Source organism: Podarcis pityusensis, assembly GCF_964106645.2.
Source record: "Podarcis pityusensis genome assembly, chromosome: 3".
Lineage (NCBI taxonomy): Eukaryota > Metazoa > Chordata > Lepidosauria > Squamata > Lacertidae > Podarcis > Podarcis pityusensis.
This window is the reverse complement of record NC_138026.1, coordinates 86,705,877-86,727,856: the sequence shown is the minus strand read 5'-3', so window position 1 is coordinate 86,727,856 and position 21,980 is coordinate 86,705,877. Positions and strand designations below refer to the sequence as shown.

General features: G+C 40.8%; 1 protein-coding gene across 5 annotated transcripts in view; it reads left to right on the top strand.

Annotated features, from left to right (window-relative positions):
* Nucleotides 1-21,980, top strand: part of KIF6 (kinesin family member 6) — a 164,244-nt gene that overhangs the window by 115,896 nt on the left and 26,368 nt on the right. For all 5 annotated transcript variants that reach the window (XR_013984511.1, XR_013984512.1, XR_013984513.1 and 2 more), the window contains one exon: nt 3,149-3,199. Coding sequence is in view for 2 of the 5 variants with exons in the window: in XM_081000155.1 (XP_080856281.1) it covers nt 3,149-3,199 (51 nt within the window). In the remaining 3 variants the exon portion in view is untranslated. The remainder of the gene's footprint in view (nt 1-3,148; nt 3,200-21,980) is intronic.

Genomic DNA, 21,980 nt, shown 5'->3' with positions numbered 1-21,980 from the left:
AGACACAAAAGCATCAAACAAGCAACTTGGCAAAAGAAAATCAAAAGTTAAATATAATTCTAACTTATGTACTCTGCTTCAGCATTTTTGGTAATTTGCTGAGCCAGCCCTGAAGATTTTAGAAGACTTTTCTGAGCTGGATCTCACTGTCCAGGCTGAACAATGGGGGTAGAGACACTCCTTCGGGTATATAGGGCCAAAGCTGTTTAGGGCTTTAAAGGTCAGCACCAACACTTTGAATTGTGCTCAGAAATGTACTGGGAGCCAATGTAGTTCTTTCAGGACTGGTTTTATATGGTCTCGGCAGCCAGTCCCAATCACCAGTCTAGCTGCTACATTCTGGATTAGTTGTCGTTTCCAAGTTACCTTCAAAGGTAGCCCCACATAGAGTGCAATACAGTAGTCTAAGTCTTCTCTCTTCTCTTTGGAGATCACTCTTAGCCGAGTAAGAATGTCTTCCAGAAACACGGTTTTAACAATGAGTCCGTAAGTGACTGTGGAGGCCAATTCTGGACCCACACATGCTTCCACAGTGGGGACATTAGTTCCTGGGCGGGAGTTGATCATGGTGTGGATTTGCCAAGCGTGCCTTCCTCTTAGCACGTTCCTCCCTTGCGGTCTGAGTTTGAGTGTCTTCAAAGTCCATGACACCTTTGGTAAAGGCTGTTCTCCAGCTGGAGCACTCGCAGGCCAGTGTTTCCCAGTTGTTGGTGTTTATACTACATTTTTTAAGATTTGCCTTGAGAGAGTCTTTAAACCTCTTTTGTTGACTACCAACATTACGCTTTCCATTTTAAAGTTCGGAATAGAGTAGTTGCTTTGGAAGACGATAATCAGGCCTCCGTACAACATGACCACGCCAACAAAGTTGATGTTGAAGAATCATTGCTTCAACACTGGTGATCTTTGCTTCATCCAGTACACTGATATTAGTTCGCCTGTCTTCCCAAGTGACTAAGTGGGAGGTAAGCAGAACATGTACCACCCTGGCGAGACAGTGTGCAGACAGGTAGGGTCTCAGTTGGCGTACCACATGGAGCTGGTAGATGGCTGCCCTCGGCACCTGCACCTGCATGGACCACTGTGAGTCCAGAATGACTCTCATGCTTCAGAACTACCTCTTCATCATCAGAACTGTTGCCTTCTCCCTAATGGAATTATTTGCTCACTTATATCTTACCAATACATTTATTTCCCACTGATACAGTTTCAATCATCCTCTCATATCCTGCTGTGAAAATATTATGGCTATCCCCTGTTCCCATGTCTTTCAGACCACTCCTCATTTGGGCCTCCTCTCTTCTCCACCCCTGCTTATGTATAGATTCTCATGAAAATATTCCCTTGTGTACAGTGTTATAAAATATGTTCATTCTCATGTAACACATAGAATAAAAATAAATTCTAGCCAACTATTTCTTTTCAGGAGGGCAGCCGTAGTTAAAACCTATCCTGGAATTTTTTGTGCTCTCACATTTATCATGGATTTCCCCCAGGAAAATTGAAACTAGTGTGGGTCTTCCAGCACTAACAACAAATGATTTAAAATAGAATTCTTAAGATGTGGTTTTGACCCCTATCAAGCTATGACTATTTCATCCAGCAACAATTTGATGTAAAGTACTAGAGTAAAGACACCCCAAAACATACCTGAGTTCTTTGAAAGGAATATATATATATATATATATATATATATATATATATATATATTCTAATGTTTTTAAGACTTGTAGACTGACTGAATATTTAGATTTGCTCCCCTCTAAATGAGTTCCATTTTTCTTGCAGTTTGACCAGGGTTTGACTGTATATCTTTGACAACTCAATGATCTTGCCCCTTTATGACAGACCTCAGTTTCATACTACATGTTTTGTTCAGGGAGAGAGCATGAGGAAAATGGGCTGAACTTGTTCAGTGGCCATTAGGGAATAAAATTATTATTATTAATTACTGAATTTATATACAGTGGTGCCCCGCAAGACGAATGCCTCGCAAGACGGAAAACTCGCTAGACGAAAGGGTTTTCTGTTTTTGAGTTGCTTCGCAGGACGAATTTCCCTATGGGCTTGCTTCGCAAGACGAAAATGTCTTGCGAGTCTTGAGATTTTTTTTCGCTCCCCCCCCCTTTTTCTAAGCCGCTAAGCCTTTAATAGCCTTTTAGCAGCTAATCCGCTAAGCCGATAAGCCTTTAATAGCCGCTAAACCGCTAATAGCACTAATCCGCTAAGGCGCTAATAGGGTTGCTTCGCAAGACGAAAAAACCGCTAGACAAAGACACTCGCGGAACGGATTAATTTCGTCTTGCGAGGCACCACTGTACCACCATATACCTGGATGTTAACTGTTCCCGCCCAGACTGGAAATTAACCTACGGTTCTAGGAGGTCTTTATACTCATGAGTTAGGATCAGTTGAAACAGAGGTGAAAAACATACATTGATGCGTTGCAGGCTGCCTGGGACCTCATGGCAGCTGGGCAATATGAACAGTACCAATTCATACAAACATCTTTTTGTGAGGCCAGTCCAAGAGCCATGTCTTTAACCCAGCCCTGACTTTAATGTGAAGACTCCAGGAAATGGACTCCTGATCAAGGTGGCACAGCTTGTGACAGGGTATTCACTAAGATGAAGGCTTCATCTACTCTTTCTGCTTGAGAAGGAGTTGGTACATTCCTATACTGAGCACTGAAACTTTTAGAAAATATACCGCATCTGGCATTTACAATTGCCCTTGGAACATTCAAGTATTTCAGCGTAACTTGCTTAAATGCTGGTTATGAGACTGAGTGAATGACTAATAGCAGTTTTCCATTGCTAGTTTTATGAATGAGTTCCTGTTAGTCCATTTGTCTTCCACGCTGCTTGGCTTTACAAAGTTGCAGGACGCTGCAGTTCCATGAAAGTGGCTGTGCCGCCATCCTGGGACTGAATTTTCAGAGCCAATGACCAAGCCAGTGCTTTGAGATATGCAATAAATAAATTGTAAATAGTACCGGCATCAACAAGATAAAGATTGTTCAGGAGATCGCTAATGACAATGGAATATATGCCTGCACTGGCTCTGCAGGAGAGTAAAAAGCATGAAAATTGTTTGTCAAGTTATTTTATTTACTTTATTGACCAAATGTACTTTGTCATTTACACAGATCATTTGAAAGAGGAGATAACCCAGCGGCACATGCAGAAAGCAGCTCAAGGTGAGTTTTGTTGCAGCCATTCTTAGCTCTTTCCATACAAGGTTGTTCCCTCCACACAAATGTACAGTTGCTTGTTGCCTGCAATCTTCCTGTTCTTGGCTATGGGCTTTCTGCCCCCTGTGCATTTCATGCTACACTGGAGGCATTTTCCTCATGTTGTTCAGTGGTCACGCGGCAATGTTTTCATGGCCTCTTCTCTCCTCACAAACAAATTTATCACCATGGTTAGTGACAGCAGCTGAAGAATTAGGCCTTTTGACCTCACTGGGGCTACCCTTCTCCACAAGCTGAGGATCTCGTCCCCTGGCTTCAGTGGAGCCATATTGATTTATGCCTGGGTTTGTTTTGCTTAGATGTTGTCCTGGGTTGAACTGTAACACCGCAGCCTTTGAGAGCAGATATAAAAACATGTGCACTCTGTATGTTTCCAAACATCTCCAGAAACATGTGGAGCCTTCGCAAATGTTTAATTACTCTTCACTCTTCACAGAAACAAATAATGGGTTACTTGATTTAAATAAAGATGACAGCACAGAGCTGCTGGGTGGCAGCTGAAATTTTGAGCACTGCAGTTTCTAATAATTGTCCTTCATACATAAGGCAGGCCTTAAATGTTCATATATCACATTTATAACATATGCAAGATTGTTTTGATAACCACAGTGAATATCTTCTATATGTTTTCTTTATTCATTCATTGTAATATCATAGCCTGATGTTTGCTGTGTAGATTGGTGATCATTACATGCCTCTCTTGTATATGTGTGTTCAGTCTGACAGAAACAGCTGTGGGTTCTCCTAGGGGCTTCCTTGATCGCCATAAAGACATCAAGACATCCGTGAATGAAAACTGTTTGGTAGTAAACCTACTTAAGACTATGTGGAAAAATCCCAATACAAAATGAAACCTAATTTCCATTTGAAATCTTGGTGTTAACATTTTCCAGCTGCCTCTCTTACTTAAAACTTTCCTCTCTATGGAGATACTTTACTTCCATTTTGAATAATGATGATCTCTTTTCCCTGATGGACATGCTTTGGATGTGGATTTCTCATTTCAGGAAACCTTCATACTCAGCCTTAAAAAAAAGTTTTAAGACAGATTTCCTTAATTGTCTTTCCTTGCCCTTCCAAGGCAGTCTGTTCCGCTGTAGAACATCTCTTCCCATCAGAAATTTCCTTTATTGTAACTTGAATCCATTGGTTTGTGTATGGAGCAGGTGCAAACAAGCTTGCTCCATCTTCCATGTGACAGCCCTTGAGATATTTGAAGATGGATATTTGAACTATTTAATTTCTGACTTATTTATAGCATTTTAAACCCATGTCTATGTCCACCCCTGGACACAATACTCCATATGTGGTTTGACTAAGGCAGAATAGAGTGGTACTATTAATTCCCATTATATGTCTGTTGCTGCAGCTTCAAATAGCATTAGTGGTTTTTTTTTCTGCTGCAGCTCACTGTTGACTCATGTTAAGCTTGTGGTCTACGAAGACCCAGAGATCATTTTCACATGTTCTACTGGCAAGCCGGGTGTCCCCCATCTTATATTTGTGCAGCTAGTTATTCCTGCCTAAGTGCAGAACCTGACATTTGTCCCTGTTGAAATTCATGTTGTTACTTCTGCAATATGTTACAGTCCTCTTGAATCCTGATTCTATTGTGTCATTAGCTACCCCTCCCAGGTTGGTGTCATCTGCAAATTTGCAGAGCATCCCCTCAGTTCTTTTGTCTAAGTTGTTTATAAAGATCTTGAAGAACAACAGGCCCAAGATAGAACCCTGCAGTACCACATTTGTCCCATTTTCACCAAGATGACAAGGAACCATTAGTGGCCACTTGGGGTTTGGTCAGTTAACCAGCTACATACCTACCCAACAATTGTCTCATCCAGGCCACATTTTACCAGCTTCTCCACAGGAATATAATGGGGGGACTTTGTCAAAATCCTTATTGAAATCAAGATATACAATGTCCACAGCATTCCTCTGATCCACCAAGCTTGTAACTCTATCTAACGAAGAAATGTAATTGGTCTGGCATGACTTATTTGCTGGGTCTTAGTAATCACAGCATTCTTTTCTAAGTGCCCACAGACTGGCCGTTTAATTATCTGTTCTAGGACCTTTCCTGGAATTGATGTCAAGCTGATGGGTCAGTAGTTACCTGGGTCTTCTTTTTCTCCCATTTTGGATTACACCCACAAGATCCTTTAGTACCTGCATGCTCCATTAGTACCAATGATTTACTGGATGTACTGAATTTCTACAAGAAACGATGGGACTTCAGACTCTTGCTGTTTGTCATTGGTAACGTGTGGTACTCTGATCTCCTCCTTCTGGAATTTGAGGTGACAACCCAGCTGTGCCTCCTTGTGTGTTCCAGATTGATGTCACATTTTGTTGGATACTCATTTTTTGGTTTGTGGTGCATCTCTGGTGAATGTGTTCTGTATTTGCACAAGTTACGGGTTACACTTCCACCCTTTGGTAATTTGCAGGAATCAGTTGTGGTGTGAGAGAAGAAAACACTCTGCATTGTCTTAAGTGACATCAAGGCAAAGGATGAGGTATCCAATAGCGAATTACTGCATTTCAAAGCTGTATTAACTTGAGGGTATTATTTGGCACATTATCTCCATGTGTATTTTATTTGTGAAATTGCAGTACAACACTAGGGGAGGAGTTGTCGTCGCAGCACACCTTGGTGTTTGGAGTGCCACAGGGCGCAATCGTTTCCCTGATGCTTTTTAACATCTTTATGCACCCCCTCACCCAGGTTGTCTGGAGTTTTGGTTTGGGTTGCCATCAGTATGCTGATCACACCCAACTTTATCTGCTGATGGATGGCCATCCTGACTCGGCCCCAGACACGCTGATCAGGTGCTTGGAAGCTGTGGCTGGATGGCTGTGTGGGAGCCGGTTGAAGTTAAAGCCTTCGAAGACAGAGATCCTTTGGCTGGGTCGGAATGACATGGGGCTGGGGGGGGGCAAGTCCTATCTCTTGCAGGGGCGCAATTAGTTCCAGCACCTTCTGTCAAGAGTCTGGGTGTAATCTTCGACGCCTCCCTTTCTATGGAGGCGCAGGTTACAGCTACAACAAAGGCAGCATTTTTTTATCTCCACCATGCTAAGCAGTTGGTCCCTTACCTCTCCCGCCCTAATCTTGCCACTGTGATCCATGCGACGGTCACCTCCAGGCTTGATTATTGTAATTCACTCTACCTGGGGCTGCCCTTGAAGCTGACCCAGAAACTCCAGGGGGTGCAGAATGCCGCGGCAAGACTCCTTACGGGGTCCTCACCATGGGATCACATTCATCCAGTGCTATACAAGCTGCACTGGCTCCCGGTGGAGTATAGGATCAGGTTTAAGGTGCTGGTTTTAACCTTTAAAGCCCTATACGGCCTAGGACCCTTGTACCTATGGGACTGCCTCTCCTGGTATGCCCCATGGAGGACCTTATGGTCCACAAACAATAACATCTTGGAGGTCCCGTGCCACAGGGAGATTAGACTGGCCTCAACCAGGGCCAAGGCCTTTTTGGCAATGGCCCCGGCCTGGTGGAATGCTCTGTCACAAGAGACCAGAGCCCTGCAGGATTTGACATCTTTCCGCAGAGCCTCCAAAATGGAGCTATTCCTCCAGGCCTTTGGTCGGGGTTCAGTCTGACTCCCCCTCCCCTTTCATAAGAACTTGCATGAAAGTGGCCTCCCAATTTTTCTCACAGGCTCATATAAGTTCAGCACAAACAGTTGGGCTTGGTGAGCATTTAAGGTCCCCAACCCTAATCTGCAGGTTGCAATCTGCTTGGATTTTATTCCGATCCTCATCTGATTTTAGGATGTATTTTAATTGATTACCTGATTTTATATTAATGTGTTATACATTTGATGTCAGCCACTTTTAGTCCGGTTTTGGCCGGGTAGGGTGGCGTATAAATAAAAATTATTATTATTATTATTCATTCACACACCTTTCTTTATGAAAATGTCAGTCTCTTTCAGTTCTGATAATGCGGTCAAAGATTTCAGATTTTTGTTGGATAAATGAAGACATCTGAAGAACAGAATGTACCATAATAGGTTTCCAGTCAAGGAACAAAACCAGTTCTAGTTGTGGTTTGAATGAAAATTGAACAAGAGTTGCATTTTCTTACTATTTCACACATTTAATTTTGTTTCAGTACTACGGTATATTCGGCTTTTTTGAATATTTGTGTTTCAAATTTGAAACAACCCACATCTGTATATCTAGTATAATGCTTTTGATTCGCTTCCTAGAGTGACATCTAGTGGCATTTTAGGCCATTTTATCTGCCCATCGTTACAGAGAAAATCATTTCCCCAATGTTTCCATGAGTTCAGAACAACAGCATTGGCATCGCTTAGCCTAAGGGTTATTTTTGGAATTCTGAGACTAAAAAGCGGTTGATCAGATGATGTTTGTTAAGAGCATAGATTTTCCATTAGTCCTGGAACAAGATTTTGGTACCAGCTCTGGATGAGTACCTCAAAAACATTCCATGAATATTTGCCTAGGGGACCATTTAAATTTCTTTTGACTGATTTAAATCTTTTGGGGTTCACATTTCTTTAATGCCATGGCAAATGAATTTATTGGCAGGGATTCTGCAAAAACAGCAACATAAGGGAAAATAAATAGGCCTAGAAAGTAAATTTTGTTCATTAAAACTATTGCTAGTGTATCAACCCTGAGTCTAAAATACTTCTTTATGATCATGCCATAAGTTGATGTGTCCAAGCGAAGCGGCATGGAAATAACTGAGAATTTGTCATAGCAAACATGCTATCAAATAATTTTGGTTTACATTAATAAATTTGAGAACAGGTTATTAAACTCTGTTTTCTCACTTTATGTGTTTTAATTGCTTTAATCAACAACTATTAGAACAAATTTTATACCAACAAATGTAGTTATGACATTTTACATTATGTTAAGGAGTATGGTATTTTTAAGCTTTGGAGACACTGAGAATCTTAGCTATACTCACTGGTGGTACTACAGTGTCTTTCAATGAATGAGTACAGCCATAATTTCAAGAATTGCTGATCTTTAGGTTGCATACGTTTTGAAGGTTAAAGAAACCATGTATATTTTAATAGACCAATCAGTTTCATATATATACAATGGACTACTTCTAATATAAATATGAATGAAACAGAATGAAGTGGAATATCTGCTATGACTATATTTGAGTCGCTCAGAGATTATGTTGAGAACCTGTCTAGGCATCCAGTCATGGGGTGATCTTTGAACCTGAGACATGCTCATAGAATCATAGAATTGTAGAGTTGGAGGGGATCCTGAGGATTGTCTAGCTAGCCCAACTCCCTGCAATGCAGGAATATGCAGCTATATGACGCAGGGATCAAACCTGCAACCTTGGCATTATCAGAACCACACACTAACCAAGTAAGCTGTCCATTTAATTGGACAAAACATTTTTGCATGCTTCACTCGGATGCAGATTTAGAATGAACCTGATTGTATGCATGTGGATTTATAACAAGTGTACAACTCAGATAAATTTGAGGGACACATTTACAATTTTACTATTGCAAGAGGACTGTCTTCTTCTTCTTCTTCTTCTTCTTCTTCTTCTTCTTCTTCTTCTTCTTCCTTGGCAATCACTCTTAGCCTAGTAAGATTGTCCTCCATAAACACAGTTTTAACAATGAGTCCGTAAGTGACTGTGGAGGCCAATTCTGGATCTACATGTCCTTCCACAGTGGGGACATTGGTCCAAGAGGACTGTAGTACTTTGTTAGCCTTGGGGAAAGCATTTAGCTTAGGGGTCTCTCTTTAACCCTTTCGTCTTTGCACATCATATTGTATGTAGCCGCCCAGAGTGGCTGGGGAAACCCAGCCAGATGAGCAAGGTATAATAATAATAATAATAATAATTATTATTATTATTATTATTATTATTATTTATTTCTAAACCCTTTTTCTGTTGAACTTTCCCCCAGTGTGGTGTAGTGCTTAAGAGCAGTGGACTTGTAATCTGGTGAACCAGGTTCACTTCCCCGCTCCTCCACATGCAGCTGCTGGGTGACCTTGGGCTGGTCACACTTCTCTGAAGTCTCTCAGCTTCACTCACCTCACGGAGTGTTTGTTGTGGGGGAGGAAGGGCAAGGAGATTGTTAGCTGCTTTGAGACTCCTTAGGGTAGTGATAAAGTGGGATATCAAATCCAAACTCTTCTTCACTACACATAGTAGTTACTCTTCTGTGCTCTTCTCCTCACTTCTATAAGTCAGTATTCTTATTGATACCCCCTCTTTTTCTATTTCCTTAGTCATAGGCGTCTCCTTTGACCTGTTTCTGTTATCACCTTTTACTCTATGCACCCATACCTCCCCTTTTCCAGTTTCAATTTCTGATTGACCCCTCTGCATTCTCATGTCTTCACTGTACCTCCCACTCCCCACATCTTCACACTTATCCCCCAAATGATTCCTCCCTCCTTTTCTTTCCTCACCCACAGGTCTCTCTGCATTCCATGTTAAGTATTTTCCTCTCTACCAGTAGGGAACACACACACACTCTCTTTCTTCAATGTCTTTGATCTGGACCCCTTTCTTTAATAGGTCTTCCCCTTTTCTCTGTGCCTTGTAAGACAACTTCTCTATGCACTGTGTATCTGTCTGTCTGACTGTCTGTATCTCTCTCCCTCTGCACTGCCCTCTCTTAGACCTCTTTTTCGTGAACAGCATATAAAGCAGGAAACCCTTGTCTGAATGGTAATGCTTCATTTCAGGTAAACGTTTCATTGAACAGGAAATGTCACAGATGTAGAAATCTGCATGTCAAGGAGAAGGATAGACTACAGCCCTTTCCTCTGACATATCGTTTTCTATATTCAGAGATTTTAAAAAAACATGGAAAATCATTCAGCCATGCAAGCCCTCACCTGCAGTCTGAAGTAGTACTGTCCAGTAGTTTGTCATGTTTTGTGCTGTTTGCGAGAGCTAGGTCTGTTACCAGCTCTCTTTCTGCTTCAACATCCATAGATCACTGTTGGCCCCCTGTTATGACTCCTTCCCCCTCTTCACTCCCATAGGTCTCTCTTTGTCTCTATGTTACCTCTTTTTCTATTTCCCCACTACATCTCTCTGTGACCCCTTTTCCTTCTTCTAATGTCTTTATGATCTGTTTCTGCATCCCATCCCCATTAACATGAAAAGCAATTTAAATGATGCAAGTAACCTGGAGAAACTGATGCTGCTCCCTCCATAAGACGGAAGGACCAGTTCAGACATAGTGATGTGGGCATTCTCTCATCCATACCCCATTTTTGATGGGCTTGGCCATGCCTTAGAGGTTTACGTAATTATGTGGGGAAAAGCCACGGACAATAGGTATTTGGAATTCTCTCATGGGATCGCAAGAGACTGGAATGAGGCCACAGACAACCTGAAGAATTTATGTTGTGCAGGTCAGTTTTATAGTATCTTTGAAGTTAAAATTCAGTGAAGCTAAACTTCACTTTATCGGCATAGTATTCTCTAAGTAAATATCCTTTACACTTGGTGACTGGCCAAGTACTAAGAATGTTGCTGCTGTAGCACTTGAGAAACAGTTATGATAAAATCTAATAACTATGTTGTGGTTTTTTATTCAGGCGTAAATGAAAACCAGAATAGAAAAGCAACAGCTCAGGAATCTTATAACTCTGGACTCCGAGGTCTTAGGTCTATCCATAATAGCCCTAATCTAGAGAAAGTGAGGCACTTCCCAAATTGTGATTTCCCAAATATAGCCCTAAAAGTGTCTCCACATAAACAGGAGATGGTTTGGGGGAAAGCATGTTTTTGTTGCAACCATGGTGTTACTTTTGAAAGAAGGGGAGTTAAAATAATATTTTTAATAAGAAATTAATAAGAAAAGATGGAAAGCTATCAGAAGGACTCTAGGGAAGAGTGGTTTTGATAACCATTATATGGCAATTTAAAAGCCTGAGCACCAAGAAAATGGATGGCTAACAGAAAAACAAATGCCTTATGAAAAGAGAGAGAGAGAGAAACAATAGAAACAAAAACAATTCAGTTACCAAAAAAATGAGGAATTATGAGAATAAAATGAGACAATATAATATGAAAAATAAGTCTGTATTTCTATATTTACCTAGAGGTTTACCCAGAATTAAGTCTAATCCCATGACTTATTTCTGAGTACACATGCTTAGAAAAGCACTGCATAGAAGAGTAAGAAATAATAACATTTATTATATTATTGTTACTTAATATTTCAGGTTTTTATAATAAAGCATTAACGAAATCCAACTCTCTTTGATTGGGGATTTTTAGATTTTTTCAAGAATGCCCATTTAATTTATTCCCCTTTCAAAGGATGTTATGCTAAAAATTCACGGATAAAATATATCAAATTTTGGTAAGATTTTTTAAAATAGGATGACAGCACTGCAATTTAATAAACTTGCAGGCAGGTTTGTCAAGATTTTCTCCTTAGGCCCGCAGGTGGGGTAGAAATAGTGTCATCTTGCTGTTCATTTAGATTTGGAGACATTTGAGTTCCCTTTAAACTAGCTTTTAAAAAAATTTTTTACTTCATTCTCGTAAATTGTTCAAACAGTTTAGGATTACAGAAATTATCTTTCTTCTCTCGGACTTGGGATGCATGCTGTTAATGCTTCCATAAACTGTATGTTCCCAAGGGCTAATTCACATATTCATGATTTCATGGATTCATATTTCATGATTTGTATCTAAGCGTACGCATTGAAAGTGTACGCATTGAAAAAATATTGTGCTTGAGATAGTCAAGAGAAATGAAATCAACATACTTGATTATTATGATCACAAATTGAGGACAACACAGAATGTTATATTTACCAGGTGATGAACATGTACAGTATATATGCATTCAGTCTACGTAGGTTGACATCATAGCTTTTCTGGACTGCAGTTGTAGTGGACCTGTTGAATATAATGCCAAGCAATTCTAGAATAAATATGTCAACATCTTTTTTTAGAGCTCTATTTTCTGGCTTGTTGTTTTTCATTTTGAAATAAAAGCTGGTATTAATTCAGCATTTTATAAGCAGTTTTATGTCTCATGTTTATTTTGAAGTTTAGCAGAACAAGAGCAAGGAAAGAAAAAGATTTGGGGGGCAAGGTTTATTTTCCTACCTTTTAGGCATAAGAGCATGGATGCAAATCTTCATGATGAATCAGCAGTACTAATTCATCTCATATTTACTCAGGCATCGTTGAAATTTTATTTTATTTTTTTATTTTTTAATATAATATTTATTGGAGTTTACAATAAGAATAAATGTAACAGACAATATAGCAAATATCTTAACATAGTTTCACATTTTTTTTGGACTTCCTCACATCTCCCGCTCCCACTTTCATCGTTATAACTTTTTAGCAGCAATTTGTTATCTTATTTGCATTCTTATATCCCTTCTATATTTCATAGTCTTCTAGTTCTCAAAAAAAGAGTTATATTTTCTCAATCTCACTTATTTTCTTAAATCATCTAAGTTAGTGGTGCTCAATTATTTATGATCTAGCATCCTGCTTAGCATTCACTCAAGTTGCAATGTTTTTGTAAATAGTTCTTAAATTTCTTCCAATCCTCCTCCATCCTCTCTTCTCCCAGGTCACGGATTCTGCCAGTCATCTCAGCTAGTTCCATATAGTCTATCAGTTGCATCTGCCATTCTTCCAGTGTGGGTAGATCTTGAGTTTTCCAGTACTTTGCGAGAAGTATCCTTGCTGCTGTTGTTGCATACATAAAAAATGTCCAATCCTTCTTTACCACCCCTTGGCCGACAATACCCAAAAGAAAGGCCTCTGGTTTCTTAGTGAAGGTATACTTAAATACCTTTTTCAGTTCATTATAAATCATTTCCCAGAACGCCTTCACTTTAGGGCAAGTCCACCAGAGGTGGAAGAATGTTCCTTCGCTCTCTTTACATTTCCAACACTTATTATCAGACAGGTGGTAAATTTTTGCAAGTTTGACTGGGGTCATGTACCATCTATATATCATTTTCATTACATTTTCTTTCAAAGCATTACATGCAGTAAATTTCAATCCAGTACTCCACAACCTTTCCCAGTCCTCAAACATAATATTATACCCAATGTCCTGTGCCCACCTTATCATAGCCGATTTGACCATTTCATCTTGTGTATTCCATTTTAACAGCAAGTTATACATCCTTGAAAGTACCTTAGTCTTTGGTTCTAACAATTCTGTTTCTAGTTTCGATTTCTCCACCTGGAACCCTAGTTTCTTGTCATTTTTAAAAACTTCTTTAATCTGAGCGTAATGTAACCAGTCTCGCACTTTATCCTTCATTTTCTCCAAACTCTGCAATTTCCAATTGTCTCCATCTTTTTCTAATATTTCCCAATATTTAGGCCATTTAGCCTCCATATTGGGTCTTTTTCGGGCCTTAGCTTCCAAAGGTGAAAGCCACCTTGGAGTTTTATTTTCCAGCAAGTCTTTATATTTTGTCCAGACATTAAACAGTGATTTTCTGACAATATGGTTTTTAAAGGCCGTATTTGCTTTAACCTTGTCATACCATAAGTATGCATGCCATCCAAAAGCATTGTTAAACCCTTCCAAATCCAACACGTCAGTGTCTTCAAGAAGTAGCCAGTCTTTTAGCCAGCAGAACGCTGCGGAGACCCACGTCGGAAACCCACAGGCAGCAAGAGCCTGTGGTCTTGAGGCTCGGTGGGCGCCAGAAGCGACCCTCTTAGCGTCAAAGGAACCCCGTAAGGGGCTCCGGAACGTGGAGGGGGGTTGCGGCGCTGTGAGCCGTTTCGCAATCTGCGGAGCGAAGCCGCGCTGCTGCTGCCGGTGAGCGCTGATCCCTTTTCCTGCAAATTCTGGATCCGGAATCAAATATCAACCTATTCGTGAGTAAAGACTGAAACACTTTAAATTTGAGACTAAAAGCTGAATTAAAAGATTTGAACTTGGCTGAAAGCGGAGAGACGTGGAAACAGGAAGTCCGTCTTCCGCTGCCATTGAACTTTAAAAAGCAAAGAGCTGGAGGAGTGGAGGCTGAAAAAAGAACTTTTAACTTTATTGATCTAAGCACCCACTGAACCTGCAATATAAAGTAAAGACTTTAAGTTTATGACTTGGAATTATTGTTTGCATTTGACTTATCCTTCTTTCATTGGATTACAATTGAAAGGTGAAACCCAGGGTCCGGAGCTGCCTGAGCTCTGAGAGACTGAGCTGTCAGTTTTGCAGACTTGGCTACTGTGTATTGGAACTTGCAACAATCTGAGGGTATTTAGACCTCCTAATTTGAAACATCTTTTGGAGACCAGTAAGCACTGTTTGAAACAAAGTGACTATTAGTATCAACTCTGCTAAATACTTGTATTTGAAGGTTCTTGGACATTAAATCAGACTCTGAAAGACATTTTAAGCTCCCTCTAGAGGATTGGAGATTTAAAACAGTGACTTTACATTTACTTTCGATTTCCCGGCTGCTTGCTTTCTCTGGGCCTCTCTATTCCCATGGGAATAACTCAGTGTGACCTTGACTGATAGATAACGTTGGAATGAGTGGCACAAGAAGAAGAGGAAGAGCTAGACAAACAACTTTGACAACTATAACCTCAGCCTCACAGATACGTAGATCATCTGTACCTACTCTGCCTTCAGAAGTAGAAGAAGTTGCTTTGCCACAGGCAAAAGAGGGAGAAATAGAGCAGTTACAATTGGAAGATATGGCCTCAGGAGCATCTGCTTCTATTTTAGAGAAAATTTTTGAAAAATTGGAAGCTTTGGACAAGAAAGCAGATGAGCAAACAGCTAAGATTGACCAAAATACAGAATGCCTAAATAAATTAACTGGACAAGTGGCACAGAACACACAGGCAATTGGACAGTTGACGGAGGCCACAGCAGAAAATCGGAAATTGGCTGAGGATACCAGACAAAAATTAGAAAACTTAGAACAAGAGGTAAGACCACTCACCAAACAAGTAGGGGAACATCAGATTTATCTTTCTATGATAGAACTGCGAAATCGTGAGAATAATTTAAGGATTAGGTCACTACAAGAAGCAGAAGAAGGAAACCTAGCTGAGTTTTTAACCAAAGAATTCTCCAAGTTTTGGAATTTAGAGGAAAAGGATTTTAAAATTGTGTCAGCTTTCAGGCTTGGAAGATTTATAAAAAAGGAGAGGCCCAGAGACTGCCTGATAACATTGAGATCAAAGGAGGAAAGGGACAAGATTCTGGGCCTACACTACGGAAAGTCACTGGACATTTTGGATAGAAGAATTGAAATTTACAAAGATATTCCTAGACAACTGTTGGACCTTAGAGCTGCCTATTCTGAACTTGCCAAACTATTAAGGAGCAACGCAATTGCTTTTACGTGGGAATTCCCCCAAGGAATATCCTTTACCTTTAGAGGGAAAAAGGTCAAAATTAGAACACCGGAAGAGAGAGACAAATTTCTGTCTACATACGGAGAGGACCTTCAAAAAGGAATTGAACTACCTCCTGGGCCTGGAGCAACGGCAGTACCGGCACCTGTGGAACCTGAAGATCCTGTGAACAAGATACCACCCCTTGAAAAATAATCAGATTAATTCAGGATGTCTCTGCAACTGTTGAGCTGGAATATAAATGGCTGTAACATTCCGGAAAAAAGGAAGAAAATATTTCATATATTAAAAAAAGAACAATTGGACATTATTTGCCTACAGGAAACACATGTGACAAGGCTCCACAGAAAAGTGTTAATAAATAAAAGATTGGGCCATCGTTGAAATTTTATGCTGAGTCATTGGTTTTTTAAGTTCAGGGAAATTTCATTTAATGGAGCATTTAACTGGCAACGTCTCACCTTCCTTATACAGGTTTTCTCCTGCTGAAAATGCTATTCTGGATCATTGTCTTGTAAAGTGAATAGCCAGCCATTTTTAATTGTTGTTTACAAACAACAGACTAAAATATATAACTTCCTAAAATATACCGTATTTTTCACTCTATAAGACACACTTTTTCCCTTCTAAAAAGTAAGGGAAAATGTGTGTGTGTGTTATGGAGCGAATGCAGGCTGCTCAGCTAAGCCAGAAGCCAGAAGAGGGAGAGGGAGCGCTGTGCAGCACTCCGTCACGCTGTTCTAGCTTCGGGCTTTGCTGTGCAAAGCCTCCGGAGGGCAGCAGGATGAAGGCACCCCGCTGCCCTGCGGAGCCTTCACAGGCTGCCCCAGAAGCTAGAGCAGTGAGACGGAGCGCTGTGCACTCCCCCTAGCTATTTTGGCTTTTGGATGGCCCTGCGAAGCCTCCGCAGGGCACGGGGATGAAGGCTCCCTGTGCCCTGCGGAGGCTTCGCGCAAAGCTAGACCAGCTATCCCAGCGGCTATCCCAGAAGCCAGAACAGCAAGAGGCTATCCCAGAAGCCAGATCCCTCTTGTTGTTCTGGCTTCTGGGATTCAGAATTCCCCCTCCCCCTTATTTCCTCCCCCCCCCCAAACTAGGTGCATCCTATCATCTGGTGCATCCTATAGAGCGTCCTATAGAGCGGAAAATACGGTATGTAATCTAGTATTTATTTAAGAAGAAGCCCAAATCCAAAATTAATAATTTGAATGTCAAAATATAGCTTTTTATTAAATCTCCAAAACTGGTTAAATGTTAATCAGAAAACAGTGTGGCATCATTCATTTTTGCTTTATTTATTAATTAACAAAGGAATGTGTATTGCACACCTTACATCGCCTGTGGGACCTCCAGGGCAACTAGCAATAAATGCTATCATCAGATTTTGAAACAATGAAAAGCTTCACAATTATCAGCATCACAATGGCCCAGTTTGAACACAACTTTGAGCTAAGCCATGGTGTAGCAGAAATGAGTAAATGTGCAAGTTCTCAGAACAAACATTATAGCTGGTGCACACACCCCCTGATTCTTCTGCACTACCGGAGGCTAAGTCATGTTTTGGCTTAGCACTACATCTGAACCTAGACTTATGGTTTGTCTCCTGCAGAGAAACCAGTAACAAACCTTGTGGTTTGTTTTCTCATCATTGACAGGCTGTTTCAGGTTCTGCTACTCCACTCCTGCAACAGATTTAGTCCAGAAAGAGAAGCAGAGATAGCATCAATGCTACTTGCTATGCCTGTACCCCCAAAACAAGTAATAGCCTTTTCGGAATCTTGCTGGATATAAATACTTTCAAGGCAGCCTATAGTCAGTCCAATGTCTGAACAATGGGTTATTTAGCTTACTCTGCTGACACCTTGCTTGAAAACTGTGCTGATTTCCTCCCTGATGCAAGCAGGATTACATCCTAGCTTATTTTCCTACTTTGTTAACTGGCATTAAGCCAATGTTCCCAGATTCAAATGCAGTGAAGAACTCTAGTGTGATGCATGCCAGGATTTTGCACCAAAGCGATGACACTTTCTCCAGGCTTCATAAACAAGGGTTTTATGAAACCTTGATGGTTTTCCAAAGTGGGTCAGTGTAAGTTCAGAAGTGATTTTGTGACTGCTCATCTTTCTTGGGACAAAATGGACAGTAACGTCGTGGCTTCCAAAGTACAGATTTGAAACATCCTGGCTACTTATCATATTCTGCATAGTCCATTAGCTCTCGTCTTTCTCTTGGGGAAGGTTCACCTGCTTGTTCTCAGACACATTCAAACTGCAGCACACTTTCTGGGAAGTTTCTGTGTCACTGTGGAAGCATGAACACTACACTCTTTTGAACTCTAGAAGAACTCAGATTCCTTTGTGTTTATGATATTGCACTGAGCCATGGCTGCCTACATGAACCCAGCATGCTGGATGGTTTCTAGCTCAGCTGTTTGAAATAATTCACCTAGTTAAAAAGTGTCTTGGAAACAGGGACAGCTATTATGATCCAAAAAAAACCCCCTATATTGTTGCTCTGCTTTGCTTTCAGTGGAAGTGAATCTCCTTCAGAAAGTACTGCATTAAAGATCTAGGGAAACAACTATCAGCACTTCTGTAAGTAAGTGGGATTTTTCAGGATTGAGCCTGTCAAAGTGCATGTTTGGCATTAGCTTGTGAGAAGCAAAAGTGAAGGTTGACTTGCCAAGCATGTTCCTAGTTTTGCATTGTCTTGTTAACCCAGTGCGATTTTGAGTTTAGGAACAACAAGTTTCCACATATTCACTTTGGCGAGGTCTTTGGTTTTTAATGCCTTTTGGAACAGCACTATAAAATTGTCATCTCTGTGCTTTGTTCAGATCTCTTCCAGCAGAGCTTCTATTGCAGCTAATATTGTTACTAAATTTGTCTCGCTTTTCTCATTCTTCTTGTATCTGGAAACCATCTGCAAGTCACTGAACTTAGTTCTAATAATGTCGCAAAGAATGCATCGCTCAATTCAAAACCTTTGCCTTTCATCAAGGATGTTAGGATTCTAGCAGCACTAAGCAACCCGAACTTCCAAGTCCTTGTACCAGAGCAGCCCGTCTGTTAATTCCTCCTGTTCCATTGAACCACTTTCATCTTTGCTGCCTATGTGTGGTTGAAGGGGGACTCCATTTAATATAATGCAGCTGACAACTACAAATTCACTTTTGGCAGGCAGTGCCTGGATATGTTCTGTCTCCACATGCATGGTTATTACTCCAGATTGGGTATTTGGCTCTTGAACCTTTCCAATTTGAATTGTCTGAAATATATAGTGTCAGTTGCATGAACTCTACAAATGTATGCAACTCACTAGCAATAACCGATGCACTAGGGGTGGGTGGGTTTCAGATGTGCTTTCTATAGTTGCCAGGTGTTCACCTGGAGATGGTGCTTATCTGATAAGAGGCCACCCGCATTCAGACAAGTACAGACCTAGTCGACCTAAGAGAAATGTTTGCCAATTTATAGAAGTATGTTCATAACTGAACAGGCCTTTTTTTCCAGCTAGAGCTTGCCAGAACTCAGTTCCAGCACCATTGCCATTATAAGAGAACAAGGGAGGTGCTTATGGTGAGTTCTGCCACCTCCTTTTCTAGAATAATAGCATTTGACTATGACTTATCTCTAATATGTGATGTCATACTCAAGAATGTACATTTTTCCTCATCGTGAACTCACTTGCTCCATCTTATCTTCTTTGTTTGGATTCTTTTAATTTGATTTTTATTCTTTTACTTTTTCGTATGCATTTGTATAAGTATTTTCTGTATTATAAAATAACAATAAAAATTCTGCTTTAAAATATGTGATATGTTTTGAAAATGTTTAAGTAGTTTGAAGGATCGTAAGTGTAGGATCTGTAGATATAAGCATGGATATCTACCATTTCTCAGATATTGTTGTTGTTGTTGTTTAGTCGTTTAGTCGTGTCCGACTCTTCGTGACCCCATGGACCAGAGCACGCCAGGCACCTCTGTCCTCCACTGCCTCCCACAGTTTGATCAAACTCATGCTGGTAGCTTCAAGAACACCATCCAACCATCTAATCCTCTGTTGTCCCCTTCTCCTTGTGCCCTCCATCTTTCCCAACATCAGGGTCTTTTCCAGGGAGTCTTCTCTTCTCATGAGGTGGCCAAAGTATTGGAGCCTCAGCTTCACGATCTGTCCTTCCAGTGAGCACTCAGGGCTGATTCCTTAAGAATGGATACGTTTGATCTTCTTGCAGTCTATGGGACTCTCAAGAGTCTCCTCCAGCACCATAATTCAAAAGCATCAATTCTTCGGCGATCAGCCTTCTTTATGGTCCAGCTCTCACTTCCATACATCACTACTGGGAAAACCATAGCTTTTACTATACGGACCTTTGTTGGCAAGGTGATGTCTCTACTTTTTAAGATGCTGTCTAGGTTTGTTATTGCTTTTCTCCCAAGAAGCAAGCGTCTTTTAATTTCATGACTGCTGTCACCATCTGCAGTGATCATGGAGCCCAAGAAAGTAAAATCTCTTACTGCCTCCATTTCTTCCCCTTCTATTTGCCAGGAGGTGATGGGACCAGTGGCCATGATCTTCGTTTTTTTGATGTTGAGCTTCAGACCATATTTTGCGCTCTCTTCTTTCACCCTCAATAAAAGGTTCTTTAATTCCTCCTCACTTTCTGCCATCAAGGTTGTGTCATCTGCATATCTGAGGTTGTTGATATTTCTTCCGGCAATCTTAATTCCGGCTTCGGATTCATCCAGCCCAGCCTTTCGCATGATGAATTCTGCATATAAGTTAAATAAGCAGGGAGACAATATACAGCCTTGTCGTACTCCTTTCCCAATTTTGAACCAATCAGTTGTTCCATATCCAGTTCTAACTGTAGCTTCTTGTCCCACATAGAGATTTCTCAGGAGACAGATGAGGTGATCAGGTACTCCCATTTCTTTAAGAACTTTCCATAGTTTGCTGTGGTTGACACAGTCAAAGGCTTTTGCATAGTCAATGAAGCAGAAGTAGATGTCTTTCTGGAACTCTCTAGCTTTCTCCATAATCCAGCGCATGTTTGTAATTTGGTCTCTGGTTCCTCTGCCTCTTCTAAATCCAGCTTGCACTTCTGGGAGTTCTCGGTCCACATACTGCTTAAGCCTGCCTTGTAGAATTTTAAGCATAACCTTGCTAGCGTGTGAAATGAGTGCAATTGTGCGGTAGTTGGGACATTCTTTGGCGCTGCCTTTCTTTGGGATTGGGATGTAGACTGATCTTCTCCAATCCTCTGGCCACTGCTGAGTTTTCCAAACTTGCTGGCATATTGAGTGTAGCACCTTAACAGCATCATCTTTTAAGATTTTAAATAGTTCAGCTGGAATACCATCACTTCCACTGGCCTTGTTATTTGCAGAGCTTTCTAAGGCCCATTTGACTTCACTCTCCAGGATGTCTGGCTCAAAGTCAGCAACCACACTACCTGGGGTGTACGAGACATCCATATCTTTCTGGTATAATTCCTCTGTGTATTCTTGCCACCTCTTCTTGATGTCTTCAGCTTCTGTTAGGTCCTTACCACTTTTGTCCTTTATTATGCAATCTTTGTATGAAATGTTCCTTTCATATTTCCGATTTTCTTGAACAGATCTCTGGTTCTTCCCATTCTGTTGTTTTCCTCTATTTCTTTGCATTGCTCGTTTAAGAAGGCCTTCTTGTCTCTCCTTGCTATTCTTTGGAAATCTGCATTCAATTTCCTGTATCTTTCACTATCTCCCTCGCATTTTGCTTGCCTTCTCTCCCCCGCTATTTGTAAGGCCTTGTTGGACAGCCACTTTGCTTTCTTGCATTTCTTTTTCATTGGGATGGTTTTAGTTGCTGCCTCCTGTATAATGTTGCGAGCCTCCACCCATGGTTCTTCAGGCACTCTGTCCAGCAAATCTAAATCCTTAAACCTGTTCCTCACTTCCACTGTGTATTCATAAGGGATTTGGTTTAGATTGTATCTTACCGGCCCAGTGGTTTTTCCTACTTTCTTCAGTTTAAGTTTGAATTTTGCTATAAGAAGCTGATGATCTGAGCCACAGTCAGCTCCAGGTCTTGTTTTTGCTGACTGTATAGAGCTTCTCCATCTTTGGCTGCAGAGAATATAATCAATCTGATTTCGATGTTGCCCATCTGGTGATGTCCATGTGTAGAGTCGTCTCTTGTGTTGTTGGACAAGTGTGTTTGTGATGACCAGCTTGTTCTCTTGACAGAACTCTATTAGCCTTTGCCCTGCTTCGTTTTGATCTCCAAGGCCAAACTTGCCAGTTGTTCCTTTTATCTCTTGATTCCCTACTTTGTCATTCCAATCCCCTATAATGAGAAGAACATCCTTCTT